The sequence below is a fragment of the Erpetoichthys calabaricus genome, chromosome 2 (genome assembly GCF_900747795.2).
Source record: "Erpetoichthys calabaricus chromosome 2, fErpCal1.3, whole genome shotgun sequence".
Classification (NCBI taxonomy): domain Eukaryota; kingdom Metazoa; phylum Chordata; class Cladistia; order Polypteriformes; family Polypteridae; genus Erpetoichthys; species Erpetoichthys calabaricus.
In genome coordinates, this window is record NC_041395.2 from 153,398,394 (window position 1) to 153,415,290 (window position 16,897).

At 33.7% G+C, this 16,897-nt stretch overlaps 1 protein-coding gene across 2 annotated transcripts in view; it reads left to right on the top strand.

Annotated features, from left to right (window-relative positions):
- rasa2 (RAS p21 protein activator 2) overlaps positions 1-16,897 on the top strand; it is a 120,138-nt gene that overhangs the window by 43,827 nt on the left and 59,414 nt on the right. For both annotated transcript variants that reach the window (XM_051922280.1, XM_028794669.2), the window contains exons 3-5: positions 6,296-6,399; positions 7,143-7,237; positions 10,413-10,489. In XM_051922280.1, coding sequence (XP_051778240.1) covers positions 6,296-6,399; positions 7,143-7,237; positions 10,413-10,489 — 276 coding nt within the window. The remainder of the gene's footprint in view (positions 1-6,295; positions 6,400-7,142; positions 7,238-10,412; positions 10,490-16,897) is intronic.

Below are 16,897 nucleotides of genomic sequence, written 5' to 3' on the forward strand. Positions count from 1 at the left end.
ACGTACTGTCCTTATACACTTTATATGCGCTGAGAGCCCTGGATCTGTGTGTGCTCAAATCCTTCACAAGACTGAATGTTTTGCTGCCTATTGTCCTGTTTGATAGATTGTAAGTAGGGTGTGTCTTTGGTCTCACGGGTAGATTGTAAGTAGGGCGTGTCTTTGGTCTCACGGGTCTTTAAAATGTCTTCCGAGATGATCACGTATCGTAGACTTGCTTTTTGCTTTCCAGGACAGGATTTCTTTTTATAATAGATAGACATGTATTAATAAAGGTAAAGGATTCCTTTTAAAACCATATGCAGCTATATTTACATATTCCCGAGTCCTTTCCTGCCATATATTTTAGCTATTGTTATAGGAAGTAGGAAATAAATTGTGGAGTGAAGGCAAGGAATCCTTTTTATGCTAATAAAGTGCATGTTGGTTCACATGATCCATATCCTAGGTCCAATATGAATATGTGTGTGTTAGTGTACTCTTTGTTGGACTGCTGTCCCCTTCAGGTGCTTTATTCTGCTGCTTTCCATATCCCTGAAATGGAATAAGCAGTCTGAATGGATGCATGAAAAATGTCAGTGTGTGAGAGGGCTGTGGCATCCTCCATCTCTATATTGGAATGAAACAGTTCCTATACTGTATCTAGGTGGTAGTAGGTGTAAAAAAACACAATCACAAACTTACTGGGGCCAATTTAGAGTTTCCATCTTTAGTTTTTGTGAGAAAAGCTGGAGTATCGGGGGGTGGGGGTTACCTGAAGCCTGCCAGAGTTTTGAAATCTCCACATTATCAGCATCTGTGCACATAATTTGAACCCATTACAGGTCTGTGAGGCAGCATTACTAACCAGTAGGCTGCTATACCCCTATTTATCTTGATATATCTTGGTGGAATTTTTTTCACTTGAAATTCCTCAAAATGTAAAAATTATGGAATTTGCTTTAATGGTCAAATCCATAATACTTAAGATTTTTATTCGTAAGTCTTGAAGCTATCCTTTACTTAAAAACTTTCATAGCGTGCACAGAACCTTTAGCTGAGTTGCATGGAAAATTACATGAGATTTGTGTCCTCCAATGGTGGTACAGAACCACTAATTTTTTGTAATTGGTTCAGAGACATACCATTCCAACACAGACCTCCATGCAATGTTTTGGAGAGAAGTGTGCTTGTAATAATTTTTTTTGTATTTAACAATTACACAATACAATGCTTCGAAAGCATGTGCCTTTTCAGCATGCATTTACTTGAAGTAAATGTGGCATGTTGCTTTCTTTTTGTTTATATGATAAAAATCACTTGTTACTATATGAAATGTTTTTTCCTTGCAAGTACTGTTACAAATTTTTAAAAGAAAAGGAAAGAAGCAGATACAAATAAAAAGTTATTTCATTGCATCTGCTATGACACAGATTTTTAGTGAAGCAGTATATAGTTGTATGAAATTAAATCAAATGTGAAAAACTGGCCGTGCAAAAATTTGGGTCCCCTTGCTGATTTGAATGCATGTAAATGCTCAATATTGATTACTTGCAACACCAAATTGGTTGGATTATCTCGTTAAGCCTTGAACTTCATAGACAGGTGTGTCCAATCATGAGAAAAGGTGTTTAAGGTGGTCAATTGCAAGTTGTGCTTCCCTTTTGATTCTCTTCTCTGAAGAGTGACAGCATGGGATCCTCAAAGCAACTCTCAAAAGATCTGAAAACAAAGATTGTTCAGTATCATGGTTTAGAGGAAGGCTACAAAAAGCTATCTCAGAGGTTTCAACTGTAAGGAATGTAATCAGGAAATGGAAGGCCACAGGCACAGTTGCCGTTAAACCCAGGTCTGGCAGGCCAAGAAAAATACAGGAGCGGCATATGTGCAGGATTGTGAGAATGGTTACAGACAACCCACAGATCACCTCCAAAGATATGCAAGAACATCTTTGTGCAGATGGTGTATCTGTACATTGGTCTACAATTCAGTGCAATTTGCACAAAGAACATCTGTATGGCAGGGTGATGAGAAAAAAACCCTTTCTGCACTCAAGCCTCAAACAGAGTCGATTGTTGTATGCAAATGCTCATTTGGACAAGCCAGATTCATTTTGGAACAAAGTGCTTTGGACTGATGAGACAAAAATTGAGTTATTTGGTCATAACAAAAAGTGCTTTGCATGACGGAAGAAGAACACCGCATTCTAAGAAAAACACATGCTACCTACTGTCAGATTTGGTGGAGGCTCCATCATGCTGTGTGGCTAGTTCAGGGACTGTTGCCCTTGTTAAAGTCGAGGGTCGGATGAATTCAACCCAATATCAACAAATTCTTCAGGATAATGTTCAAGCATCAGTCACAAAGTTGAAGTTACGCAGGGGTTGGATATTCCAATAAGACAATGACCCAAAACACAGTTTGAAATCTACAAAGGCATTCATGCAGAGGGAGAAGTACAATTTTCTGGAATGGCCGTCACAGTCCCCTGATTTGAATATCATCGAAAATCTATAGGATGATTTGAAGCAGGCTCTCTGTGCTCGACAGCCATCAAATGTAGCTGGAGAGATTTTGTATGGAACAATGGTCAAAAATACCTCCATCCAGAATTCAGGCACTTATCAAAGGGTATAGGAGGTGTCTAGAGGCTGTTATATTTGCAAAAGGAGGCTCAACTAAGTATTGATGTGATATCTCTGTTGGGGTGCCCAAATTTATGCACCTGTCTAATTTTGTTATGATGCATATTGCATATTTTCTGTTAATCCAATAAACTTAATGTCACTGCTGAAATACTACTGTTTCCATAAGGCATGTCATATATTAAAAGGAAGTTGCTACTTTGAAAGCTCAGCCAATGATAAACAAAAATCCAAAGAATTAACTTTTTCAAAGAACCAAATTTTTTCATATGACTGTATTATTTTAACTGGTTGCACATATCTTTGATTCTGTCTCCAAACATTTCTGCTGTAAATCATAAATAAGTTCATTCATTTTCAGTATTGGGCGTCACGGTAGCGCAGTGGGCCTCACAGTAAGGAGACCTGGGTCCACTTCCCGGGTCCTCCCTGCGTGGAGTTTGCATGTTCTGCCCGTGTCTGCGTGGGTTTCCTCCGGGTAATCCGGTTCCCTCCCACAGTCCAAAGACATGCAGGTTAGGTGCATTGGCGATCCTAAATTGTCCCTAGTGTGTGCTTGGTGTGTGTGTGTGTGCGCGCCTTGCGGTGGGCTGGCGCCCTGCCCGGGGTTTGTTTCCTGCGCCCAATCCTGTTGTCCTGCCTTGCGCCCTGTGTTGGCTGGGATTGGCTCCAGCAGAGCCCCATGACCCTGTAGTTAGGATATAGTGGGTTGGATAATGGATGGATGGATTTTCACTATTACTACAGTATTTATTCAGTTTTTTTTTTCACTTTTTAAAGAGGTGGTTACCTGTGTATGTTTGTTGTTGTGGGTTCAACACCTAGGTACAGTATGCATGTTCTCCCTTTCCCAATGTATTTTTCTGGGGTTATTTCCCAATATTCTGTGGAAATACCGGAAAATTAAAAAATGCAATTGCTTGTCTTAGATCTTTTAAGAAGGATGGAGTTTTCTCTTAAAATCACAGAAATGAAAACTAAAATAATATTGGTTATTAGCTGTTTTAGGAAGTCCTTTACATGTGGTTCCAATGCATTAATTATAAGAAGATGTTCTGTAATTTCTGAAAGAACTAGTAGTTGTTAATATGTAGGTCTGAATTTGAAAAAAATGAATGAACAAATTAATTTGTTAGTACAAAATAAGCTTTACCTTTACTAATGGACTTTTTAGAAAGAGGAAAGAAGCTAAAATTTAATTTAAACAATGAAACTATAAAACCTTATGTACACACCAGAAGAAAAAAAAATACCTACACCCTAATAAAAATATGGTAACATAAATAGCTGATAGAACAAATGTTACTCACCTGGCAAACTGTACGTTCTCCTTTGATGTCACTGTAAGCAATGTGCTAGTTTTAGTAGTGTGGTTTTTGGAATAGAGTTCACTGACAACCACTAAATGAGTACATGGTTACTATGGTTTGTCTTTCTAATAGTGGACAGTAACAGTGTAGAGTGAAACTTTTCATCCACTGTACCATAACAGCTTTGTAAATTGTTAAAGGTCAAATTGAATGCATAGTTATTTTACTCTTGCACTGAAATGGTTACTTTTCGTTATGCTGTTGTGGTGTCAATATCCTTCTAAAATTCTTTGAAATATTGCAGTTCTAACATTTAACAAGGCCCTAGCTTTTATATAAAGATAAGAAACTCTCTAGTTTGGTCTTTAACTACCATGTAAGTGAGCGGTAACCTATCAGGCCAAGATTAGAAAAGGCCATTAGAAAAACACACTATTCATATTAATGTGTCTCAAAGGGATTGCAAAATAAAAGAACCCAAATCTTTTAAAGCATACAGTTTATCTCAGAATTAATCATCAAACAAGTCTCTATTAACCTCAGTCAGCATCAAAGAATACAAAGACACCACTCACCGGTCCGGTGTTCAGGAGTATGAATTACATGTAAGAAGTTTGTATCGACATATGAGGTCATAAAGGAATGATACTGCTTTCAAAACAGAACATAACCATAAAGTATTGTTGCAGAAGCTTTTTTATTGGCAAAGAACACCATGTGTGTTTACAATGTACAAGACAGAGCTCGATCCAGAAATTGATCCAAAACATAACCTGTAACAAAATGGCTCAAAAAGAAGAAATGTCAGTTTAAAAATCACTTCCTAAAGGCTAGACCTAAATGCTGGTGAAATACTGTGGGATTTTTTGAAGTGTACTGTACTATATATTACTCATTTGATGAAATTGTATATGGAGGAGGTGGCAGATATTTATCCGAGTCATCCAATTGATCATCAAATCCATCCAATTGATGCAACGTTAAAAGGAATACTTTTGTGAATGTATCCTTTCCAGTGATTACTTTGTGAGGTAGTGGAGCCAGAGATGCACATATTCTTTCCACCTCCGAGAAACTGTATTTCTTGTTGTTTTTGTTGACTGGGGAATTTTCAAACTGTAATCCTTCAGTATTATTTGTTAGAAGAGGTCAGTGAAGTTTTGAAATTAAGATTCAGTTATATATTTTAAAAGAAAAAAACACCAAGTGTTTACTTTATTAGAGAACTATTGTGCTTGATGTAATAGTGTTCTCTGTTGTGTTGCTTGTCATGTAATGAAATAGAATACTGTATTACTTATAATTTTATTATTTTATATGTACACATTTTTTAACAGGAAGTTAATCATTTGAAAATAAATAGGAATTGCATTTTAAAAGAGTAACTTGAAGCACCAAATATTATTATAAAACTAAATCTGTTTTAATAGTGCAAATGCGATGGAGTTTTCTTTGTGTTTTTATTCTCAAGGTTTCTTCTTTCTACTGAGATTTGAATGTTGGTTCATTAATAAGACTGTGATACCTGGTTACCAGTTACATCTTTTACGTGGATATATCTAAAGATGCATAGGTTGTGCAATGTGTCTTCACAAAAAAAAAAATCAAAACCAAATTATTTTCAAGTATTTCATTCAAGTCCCTTAACAAGATACCATGTTCACTTCTGCTAGATGCAAATGTTTTCTTTAACCCACAATCCTGACATAACTTTAAATCATCTGGTTTTTATTCCTAATTAATAACTAAATAGGCGGCACGGTGGCGCAGTGGGTAGCGCTGCTGCCTCGCAGTTAGGAGACCTGGGTACCTGGGTTCGCTTCCCGGGTCCTCCCTGCGTGGAGTCTGCATGTTCTCCCCGTGTCTGCGTGGGTTTCCTCCGGGCGCTCCGGTTTCCTCCCACATTCCAAAGACATGCTGGTTAGGTGGATTGGCGATTGTAAATTGGCCCTAGTGTGTGCTTAGTGTGTGGGTGTGTTTGTGTGTGTCCTGCGGTGGGTTGGCACCCTGCCCAGGATTGGTTCCTGCCTTGTGCCCTGTGTTGGCTGAGATTGGCTCCAGCAGACCCCCGTTACCCTGTGTTTGGATTGAGCGGGTTGGAAAATGGATGGATAATGGATATAGTGAATTGAAGGTAATTTTTTTTCTCCAAACCTGTGTAGCATGTTTATTCATAAAGAGAAGGAGATATTTCATGTTGCTTTGGAATCAACATGAAATGTTATATATATATTTTGGAAAAGTTATGGAATAATATATCTAAACGGAATCACTGTAAGTTATCTTTTTGGCCAGCTGGCACAGGTAGATCTATGTTTCATTTCACAATTTTTTAACATATAGTTCTTGTGTTCATTTTAGCCCCTTTTATGGAGAAGATTTTTACTTTGAAATTCCAAGAAACTTTCAGTATTTATCTTTCTACGTTTATGACAAAAGTGTTTTCCAAAGGGATTTACCACTTGGTAAGTATGTTTCTTGACAGATGTATTTCTAACTCTGTATCAGTAATATTTCCATATCATTTATGATATTGCCTAAGTCTGTGTGTAATGTCTGTCATTTTTAGATTAGGTTGATTTTTGGTTCAGAAACATTCTGGAAAGACTCATGATATGCTTTAGATTAAATGCTTTTAGTTTTTGAATCTTGTTTTTATCTGGCTAGACAGATTTCTTTATTGTTTATTTTTAAATCTGTTTTATCTCAATTCTGGCTAAAATTGGCTCAAGTATAGAAAGTGAAGTAAAACACCCAGTAAAATAATGTAACCGGTGTAGAAGGTTTCTACATATAGATTCAAACTTTAAACACAGAGCTGTGAAGCAATGAAAACATAATAGTTATGTTTACATGTAAGATATGCACAATATTATGTATTTTAATTTTTTTTTTTAATTGCAACATTTTGCATGGTTTTCTGATATGCAGGTTTTTTATGCTTTATTTTCAGTACATTTTACTGTAGTGTGTAATCAAGTTGATTGTTTTTAGAAACAAAGTTTTATCTTCCCAAAGTAATATATATTTTACCTATGGTTCAAATAACAAATTAGAGCAGATAAAAGTGTCTTTACTTTTATGTAATGACTAATAAATAAGCATGGTTTGTTTTTGTTAATGTTTTCTACCTAATTTATGTATAATATTTATATTAATATTTAATTTACTTTATATTGTTATTGTGAATTGCGCTCTGATATTTCAGGTAAAGTAGCCATACGAAAAGAGGATCTGAACAAGTATAGTGGAAAGGAGCATTGGTTCACTTTACAGTCCATTGACCCAAACTCAGAAGTGCAGGTATTTACATCAACTAATCTAAACACATATTTGATTTATTTCTGCAGACCATGTCTGTGGTTTTGGATCAGAAAAATAAAAAATGTTGTTCTGAAAAAATAATTAAAAAAAAAAAAAAAAAAAAAAAGCTAAATTTGTTTGTTACCGCAGTATCTTTGTGGTGTGTAAACTTGTTTTGGTGTAACTTTACAAACTGTCCATATTATGCAGTTGTCCATAAATACATGCTATGTTAACTAAAAAGGCAGTAAAAAATAGAATAACATCTTACCCAGAAACTTGAGGTGTTTGCATGATTTCCAAGTATAAATGGAATGTGGGAATTAATTTCACCAAACAATACATAACCTATAGTGTGTCTATAGTGCTGTAAAATGGCATCTAGCTATATTTAATAAAGAAATATGAAGCAATAAGCATAACATTTACAGATTATATATACCTTTAATTTTTAAAGCTGGGCTGTTATGATGAGTTACACAAGTAAAAAAATTGTACGTTATTTTTATGTAATGAATAAAAAATAATTACCATCAGTATCACCTTGCAATACATATAAAATGATTTAACTACATCCTTCAAATCTTTTAATTATATTTAGAGAGTATCATTAATTAAATAAGTTAGATGATACAAAGTAGCATTGATATTTTTTTGTTTTGTTTTTTAATAACTTGTTTTTCCCTGTCAATGTATTTCCTAGTATTTTTAACAAAAATACAATTTAAATTATATTTTCCATTATAATGTAAAAGTAGACCTAAGTTTAGATTCAAATTTAAGGAGAGTAAACTCAATGAATTTCATTGTTTTAGATTAAACGGGATCCCACACACATTTTGATAAAATGCCACAATTTTTCTGATATGATATGCTTTTTATTTAAAGTCTCCTGAAAGATTAACAAACAATAAATAAAATGAATAGTAAAAATGATATGCCTGTTAAGTTAGAAAAGTGAAAGCAATAGCATAATTATTCAATGATCTCTGGTAAATTATAAAAGTATAAAGCATGTTGAGAAACACAAAAATATTTCAAAGTAGCTCAAGCCTTATTTTAATTTAAAATATACTATTTAAGCAAAGAAACAAATATTGGAAAGTGTTCAAAGATAGCAGACGGCATGTGGGAAGAAGCTGAGTTGTGAAAAAAAAGTGTAGGGAATGGTAATTTGATGTGGGAAGAAATTGGTGATTTTTTTTTTTTTTTTTGCATATAGCAAGGAATATACTTTAAGATAATTGTAGAAGAGTGAGGAGAACGGAAGCCTCTGCATAATTTCAAATGATACATAAATAGCAAAATCATATAAAAGTTTCTAGCTAGGAGAATGGTACTATGTATTTAGTAGTTTACTTATTCATTTGAATACAAAATAACTGCATTTTTCTGAAGGTAATTGGTTTGTTAATCTTCTTTTATTGTTTGTATTGTCATGTAACCCTGTATAGGAATTTGTTTATTTAATATTAGTGCAGGTTTGACAGAGTCAGTAATAAGAAATATTAAACTGTTAGCTTTCATTTTGTTTGTTCATTTTTTTCTCCTTTTAAATTTTCCACCATGAAGAACTAAACCATGCAGAAATGTGTTGGGTAAAAAAAGTTCTGCACATATTTGTGTTATTTGTTGTCATTTTGACAGGTGTGGTGTTGTTTATTCCTGCATGTGTTTTTTTTTTTGCCCTGTCTTTCTTTTCTCAGGCATTACTGGCAAAAACTAAACTGATAAACATTATAAAACACATCCAAGTTCCAAATTATTTCCTTATACAGTCTAGCTTAATTATTTTTTCCTTCACTGAATATACTATGTAGAGCATACATTATAAAATATTTTTCAGTAATATAATGTGTTCTTTACTCTTATTGATACACTTGTATGGCTATATATTTATTTTAATCCAAGGGGAATTTTTCTTCGAGAGCATATTAGGGCCACAGAGAAGATAAAAAGAATATAGACACAGTGGAAAAAAAAGGTCTATTTCACACTGAAAATTGAAATGTTGATTTTAATCTCATAGTTTATTTCGAGATTAAAATCAACATTTCAATTTCAATCTTGTATTTTATTTTTTCATTAAAATATTTGTGAACTTACTCTTAAAATCAATTTTTAATTTACTAGACTTTCTCAAAATCCATCCTAACTAAAGTAGCATGTTAAATGCTTTGTATTTTAAGTGTTCCCTGACTCAGTCATGAATCAATCTCTACGTGTTTCTTAAATGGACTTTAGTTACAATGGGGTTTGAGTAAATTAAACACTGAATTCAAGATGAAATTTACAATGTTCTACTTTAGTGATGAAATAAAGTACTAGATTAAAGTGGAAATTTCGACTGTAATCGCAAAACAATTCTTTTATTTTTCTTCAGTGTCCCTGTTTTTTTTTTGTTTTTTTTTTTCTTCTTCACTGTGGCCCTAATACACTTACATATTTTTCAGATGCTGTCTACAGAGTTTTTGTTGGAAGGGAGTTGCACATTTTAAGTAAATTAAAAATTTTAATCAGCAGGCATACTTTACAAAGATAGTCATTAACTATACAGCTAATAAAACATTTTCACAGAAATATTGAACATGCACGTGTAGGTGTAACTATTACTTTTTTATTAATGTAATGTATTTAGATGTAAATGCAATTCTTTGTATTAAAAGTTGAACATTTTTCATTTCTATGACCAGTTCATGCTGGATTCAGAACCTTGTTCCCATGGTGGCTTTTTACATAGTGGTCTGGTTTTATTGCTCAATTACCTTTGAAAATTAGTTCAGTAGCTGAAATGTTTTTAGAGATGCAATTCTGAATAGAATAACATGCAGTTTGTCACATTACAAAGAATTCCATTTAAGAGAAAATGTGCAACATTTGATCAAATTGGTGCTGGTACTTAATTAATTAGACTTAATGAGACTTAGTTGGACTTAATTAAATTGACTTGGCTAATTATTTCCATGAAATTCTTCTGTCAACTATAAAGTACTTGTTATTGTGGTACTTTCGTTGAAATGAACAGTATTTATAAGTACTTGACCTTTTTGTATTAGCATGCTTCTGTTTGGATTAATTAGAATATTTTTTAAAGATGTGAACTTTATGGATTATTTCATTGTTTTTAAAAAAAATTTAAAGGTTCTTTATTTTAAAAATGATGACATCTTTCTAGGGCAAAGTTCATCTTGAGATGAAGCTTCATGAACTAATCACAGAGACTGGTTCAGTGTGTCAGCAGCTCGTAATAAGGTAATTAATCAATATTTATCTTTCCTAAATAACAGCCAATGTAGTTTATGGCTGAGGGAGGCTTAAATAGGTATTTTTTAGCTCTGGCTTTTCCAAGAGATGATAAAAGTAATGTCAGAAAATCAAATCTGGTTTTACTATGAGTCCATGTGAAGAACACCTGCCTTTACCATGCAAGTAATAAAGACTGGATGTATAAAATGATAGATTTTTAAGTTACCTTTAAGTTTACCTTCTTAGGTGCATCCTTGATAGTTTCAACCTTTTATTACATGTGTTTTTTATTTTATGTGCCAGAATCAAGAAACATCTACAGAGAAGTAGAAAAGATAATTATATATTTTTTTCAAAATATGCAGACACTAATTTAATATAAAACAATTCACTGGAACTTCCTTAACCAACTGCAGCATGAAGACATATATACAGTGGAACCTCGGTTCACGACCATAATTCGTTCCAAAACTCGTGAACTGAAATAATTTCCCCCATAGGATTGTATGTAAATACAATTAATCCGTTCCAGACCATACGAACTGTATGTAAATATATTTTTTTTTTTAAGTGTTTAAGCACAAATATAGTTCATTAAACCATAGAATGCACAGCGTAATAGTAAACTAAATGTAAAAACATTGAATAACACTGAGAAAACCTTGAACAACAGAGAAAACTAACACTGCAATAGTTCGCGCTATAGCGCTACCAACCGCTGGCTAAAAACACTTTTTTTAATGAGTTTTAAGCACAGGGAAAAAAATGAACATTTGAAAAAATTCGTAATTTAATAAACCACCAAGAAAAGTAACATTGCAACAATGCACGCTACAAACCGATTGCTTTAAACAGAAGTGAAAACAAAAACAAGCCCAGTGCATTCTTTAACTGCCTTTTCTCTACCTTATGCGTCCAGCCCTCTCTCTCGCTCGCTCGGGTGTGTGTGTGTGTCTCTCTATCGCGCTGCCTGTGTGTGTGTGTGTCTCTCTCTCGCGCTGCCTGTGTGTGTGTGTGTCTCTCTCTCGCGCTGCCTGTGTGTGTGTGTCTCTCTCTCGCGCTGCCTGTGTGTGTGTGTGTCTCTCTCTCGCGCTGCCTGTGTGTGTGTGTCTCTCTCTCGTGCTGCCTGTGTGTGTGTGTGTGTCTCTCTCTCGCGCTGCCTGTGTGTGTGTGTGTCTCTCTCTCGTGTGCCTGTGTGTGTCTCTCTCTCGTGTGCCTGTGTGTGTGTCTCTCGTGCGCCTTTGTGTGTGTGTGTGTGTGTGTGTGTGTCTCTCTCGCACCTGTGTGTGTGTGTCTCTCTCTCTCTCTCGTGTGTGTGTGTGTCGTGCTCTCTCGCTCTCTCTCTTGCTCGCTGCACAGGAAATGCACAGGGAGAGACTGAACACGTACAAACCAAAAGGGAAACTGGCTTGTTTGTATACCGAGTGTGTGGTTGTGAACAGATGCAAAAGTTTGGCAAACTTTTTGGTCGTAAACCGATTTGTATGTGTTCCGAGACGTTCGTGAACTGAGGTTCCACTGTGTCTGTGAGTGTGTGTGTGTGTATATATATATATATATATATATATATATATATATATATATATATATATATATATATATATATATATATATATATAAAATGTATATGTATATGTATATGTATATATATAAATATAATACAGTAACTCTTGCTATATCGCGCTTCGACTATCTCAGATTTTATATGTAAGCATATTTAAATATATATATCGCGGATTTGTTGCTGGTTCATGGGTTTCAGTGGACAATGGGTCTTTTAATTTCTGGTACATGCTTCCTCAGTTCGTTTGTCCAGTTGATTTCATACAAGGGACGCTATTGGCAGATGGCTGAGAAGCTACCCAATCAGAGCACGTATTACGTATTAAATAAAACTCCTCAAATATATTGTGAGCAGGGGGGCTGTTCGCACCCCTAGAGGATACGGACACTTGTCTAAAAAATGCTGAAAGACTACCTTCATGTTGCTCCCTTCCTTGCTGGGCTTACTTGCGGCTGCTTTGTCAAGCAATATGCTTCCCGCACGGTGCTTCGCATACTTAAAAGCTCGAACAGCACCTATTGATTTTTGATTGTTTGCTCTTCTCTCTCTCTCTCTCTCTCTCTCTCTCTCTCTCTCTCTCTCTCTCTCTCTCTCTCTGACATTCTCTGCTCCTGACGTGCACTCCTTTGAAGAGGAAGATAAAAGAGTGCACATATAATTGTGAGACGGAACTGTCATCTCTGTCTTGTCATGGAGCACGTTTAAACTTTTGAAAAAGAGACAAATGTTTGTTTGCAGTGTTTGAATAAAGTTCCTGTCTCTCTACAACCTCCTGTATTTCTGTGCAAATCTGTGACCCAAGCGTGACAATATAAAAATAACCATGTAAACATATGGTTTTTACTTCGCGGATGTACTATGATACATAGTGCAATGAGAAAAGCTGCAAAATCAACCAGAATGTTCAAGCAAATTATAGAAAAAAACCTGATCTAAATTTGTTAAGCAGTTCTCTCATGAAAAGTGGACAGACATAGAGACACAGCTGGTTGAAATTTAAATATGTAGGGATATCTATAACTAACACTATATGGATAGGTATTTTTTCTGTTTTTCATATTTAAAATAATACACAATAACAAACATAATCATAGTTTGCAGACTTCACTAAATGAAAACTATAGATGGCTCCATAAAGAATGCTGATTAGGATTTGGGTGGTACATTAGCTTTATGTTCATGGAGAACATAAGAGATATTTTCTTGGCAGAAAAACTGAAATTTCACTTTAATAAGCATAAGCAAGCTTACAATGCAACAGTTATGTGTACTTCTGGAGTAACAACTACCTGCAGTTTTATTTTCTTGATATAGTTTTATGAAATTTATGTTACACTGTATGCAGTATAGTATAGATTTAGTTATATAGTACCTTTACAGACTTAGTTATATTTAAGTTTGTTTTTGTGTTATAGTCTTGAGTTATTTTGCCTGAAGTTATTTCCAGATCATTTTTCTAATCAGAGACCAGCTGTAGCCTCAAAACACAGAGTAAAAATTTTTCTCCCTTATGTTTGATAGCTTTTTCCATGTAGACATTTTCTGTTTTTGTCCTACTTTTTTATCAGTTTCATTCATTTGCTTGTGAATCTTTTCCTGCTTTGTTGTTGGCAAACGTCTTTTGTTTTTAAGTAACCAGATAAGTATTAACAGTCAATTAAATTACCATCTGTATCCTTGTTCGTTTGTGTGTACATAAAATGTCTAATAAAGACAAATTTTCTTCTTAATATTTACAAGGAAATTAATATGTACAAAATTGTGAGTCTACTGTTTGACCCCAATTAAATCTTGTATTTGTGGCCTTTGTGTGTATTTCTTTTTATGTTCACATTATGTTTCATATGGCAAATCTGGTTCCTTCCCACACTTCAAACATATACTGTCTACTAAATTGTTCATTCTAAACTGAACCTAATAAAAGAATGAGAGAATGAAAATAAGGAGCTGTTTGCAAAAGCATGTGGTCTGAAGTACAACCATAAAAAGTATAGCCATACCTTTGAAACAAATAAATACCTTGCTATTAGATAAGTTAAAGGGTAAAAAAATGCATATTAAGAGTGATTTACCAGTTTGAAATACAAAGTAAAGCATATCTTGGAGGACATTAAAAGGCTAGTCAGAAAAAATACAACATAGAGTATTCTAGTAATACACATATTCATTCAATTATGAAAATCAGAGTTCCTTTCCCTTTTTTGATTTCTCCATGTAAATTAAATTTTGTGCAGTCTTTATAAAATTTTGAATTTTTTATCGACACTTGTAGCCCTGAAGATTCAGATACTAAAGTTGGAGCAATACAATAGCCAGTCCTAAATAAGAATAGTGGTACAATTTAATTATGTACTATAAGATGTTTTACACCAAGTAAAGGGAGGTGGACATGATTCTTTTTGACAGTGTTCTTTTTTTCCATGTGTTTTATTACAAAAGCTACATTGCTAAACTTGTAGCTTTTTCACAACTAATACTGCTTACACCTCAAGTGTAAGTATATATACATACCGTTTGTGTTTGTGTGTGTGTGTGTGTATGTGTAAATATGCCATCATCTGCTTCATGTAATGCAATTCCATGTTTTCTTCTGAGTAGTATTTCCTAGCTTGAGGCTCCATAGTACTGGGAAGATTAGAGTATTTTACCCATCTAAAAATGCATTTTATTCTTTAATGCATGCATTTGCCCTGATGGAAGGCATAAAAACTTCTGAAGTCCTGCCACATAATTGCGTAACAAGTGAAATCAGTCACACTTCATCATACCAACTTACAGGAAGTTTGCTTCCTAAATATGCTTATGCATGCACCAGTATGTTACAGACAGTATACAAAAATGATCAGTGCTTACTGGAAAGCAGTCAGTAAGTTGAGGGATGGTGTGAGTTGTTGGCAGTACTCCACAAAATCTGTTTCTGCTACAACACATTCTGATTAGCAAATTACCCTTTTAATATTAATTTTTTCCCTCAACAGACTTCACTTTTTCATCTCTGTTAAATTTTGTTTTGTCTGCCCTGTACTATTCAATGTTATATTTCATCTTAAAGCCCACCATGAATAATTATAGTTTTTGATTTAATCATATGTTTTGTTTTATTGTGTTAATTTGAGCAGATAATAGAATAGTGAAATGCAAGTTTAATATGAACATTTCTTTGGTGCTGGAACACCTGGTTTGGTTAAAAACTTAACACTGAAAACAAGTAATTTATAGACAGAATTTTTAATCTTTTTCTGAAATCAGTTTTCAACATATTTGTACATAACAAATCTCTGTTTCAGAGGCAGTAACTAAATATTATACCAAAAGGAAAAGTATAACAAAAAAGCATGAAGAAAATGTCTTTCTCTCTCTCTCTCTCACTTTTAATAGCATTGATAATTTTTCCATATAATAAATTAAGTACTTTTGTGACTCTCTTGTGGGATAAACAAGTTGGAAAATTGAGAGAATAAATGGATTGTTTACATATTAAACATTTGCACTATAAACAAGAAAGATATCACTCAAATATTAAGATCGTTACAAATCTTGAAATTTTAAACAAATGACATTTTTATAACTAACTTAGAGCTATAACAACTACAGTATGTAAAATATGTATCTTTTTATCACTAGAACTACAATATCATGATAGAAATTAGTATGAAATAAATGTGTGTAATTATACAAATTATTGTAAAAGCATAATGAGAGAGAGCAGAATTTATATTTTTAATTAATCTGCAAAATGATTGCTTTGTCTTCTTTGTTATTTTTAGTATTGGTCTTTGTAAGTTGGTTAAAGTCTGCAGTTGGTTTCACTCATTTAATTTTTTTAAAGGAAATTAAAGTTTAGTAACCATGATTTGTTCTAATGCCATTTTTTGCCCTCATTAAAATAGGTTCTGGATTGTTTTTTTATTATTATTTTCTAATTGTAAGAAAGAAATGTATAAACTGAGCATTAGTCTAAAGTAAGTTTTAACATTCAACTATATATTTTTGCTTTGGTTTTAGCAGGTGAATGAAAGCGATCATTTTGTGTGAGGTTTTTTGTGATGTTTTTATCAATCAGTTCTTGACTTTAGAACTTACTTTCATTCACATCAAGCTAGTATGGTAATGCAAGAGGAAATGATGACATACATGAATCTTATGTGCACAACAGGAAAGTGTACCTCCCCGGTTTTCAAACCGCTGTGGCTTTGGTTTGGCGTCATTCTGAGTGTACCAAATAGTAGCTCTTCTGATTGCAGGAAAGATGATTTTAAACTTGTCTAAACCTTAAAAGAAAAGTGTTACAACTGTATCATTATGTGGTTGATTTATTTTTCCTTAATAGTTCACATTGTGTTGTTATAATAAATAGCTGGTTCTGGTTTGTTAGGCATTTTTCTTTTGCATATATTTTAGTCAAGTGTACATTTTTGTTCTTGAAAAAGCTTTTTACCCATTTTTATTGTATCAAGTTTATTGCTTCCAGATTTCTGGTAAAATGCTCTGTCTAATTAAGTATCTTAAATGTATTTTTATATCAACTGTAACAAATATCATAGAACACCTCTTTCTCTATGTGAAGTCCGGTACTAAAGGTTTATACAGGAAAAATCCAAGGAAAAAGAGGAAGGAAACTATAGAATCTTAAACTGCAAACTTATGCAAAAGGAAATTAAACATTCTTCCATATGGCGATTCTGTAGCTGTCTTTGTTGACTTTATTCTTCTATCCTGGAAGCCTTTAGTTTAAAATAATGGTTGATTTAATATGACATGTGGATTGCTAAGGCCCCCAAACAGCAATACACATTAAGGAAAAAGTTTAGGAAATACTGGTAATAAAGAAACTTATTTTCAGTCTTGCA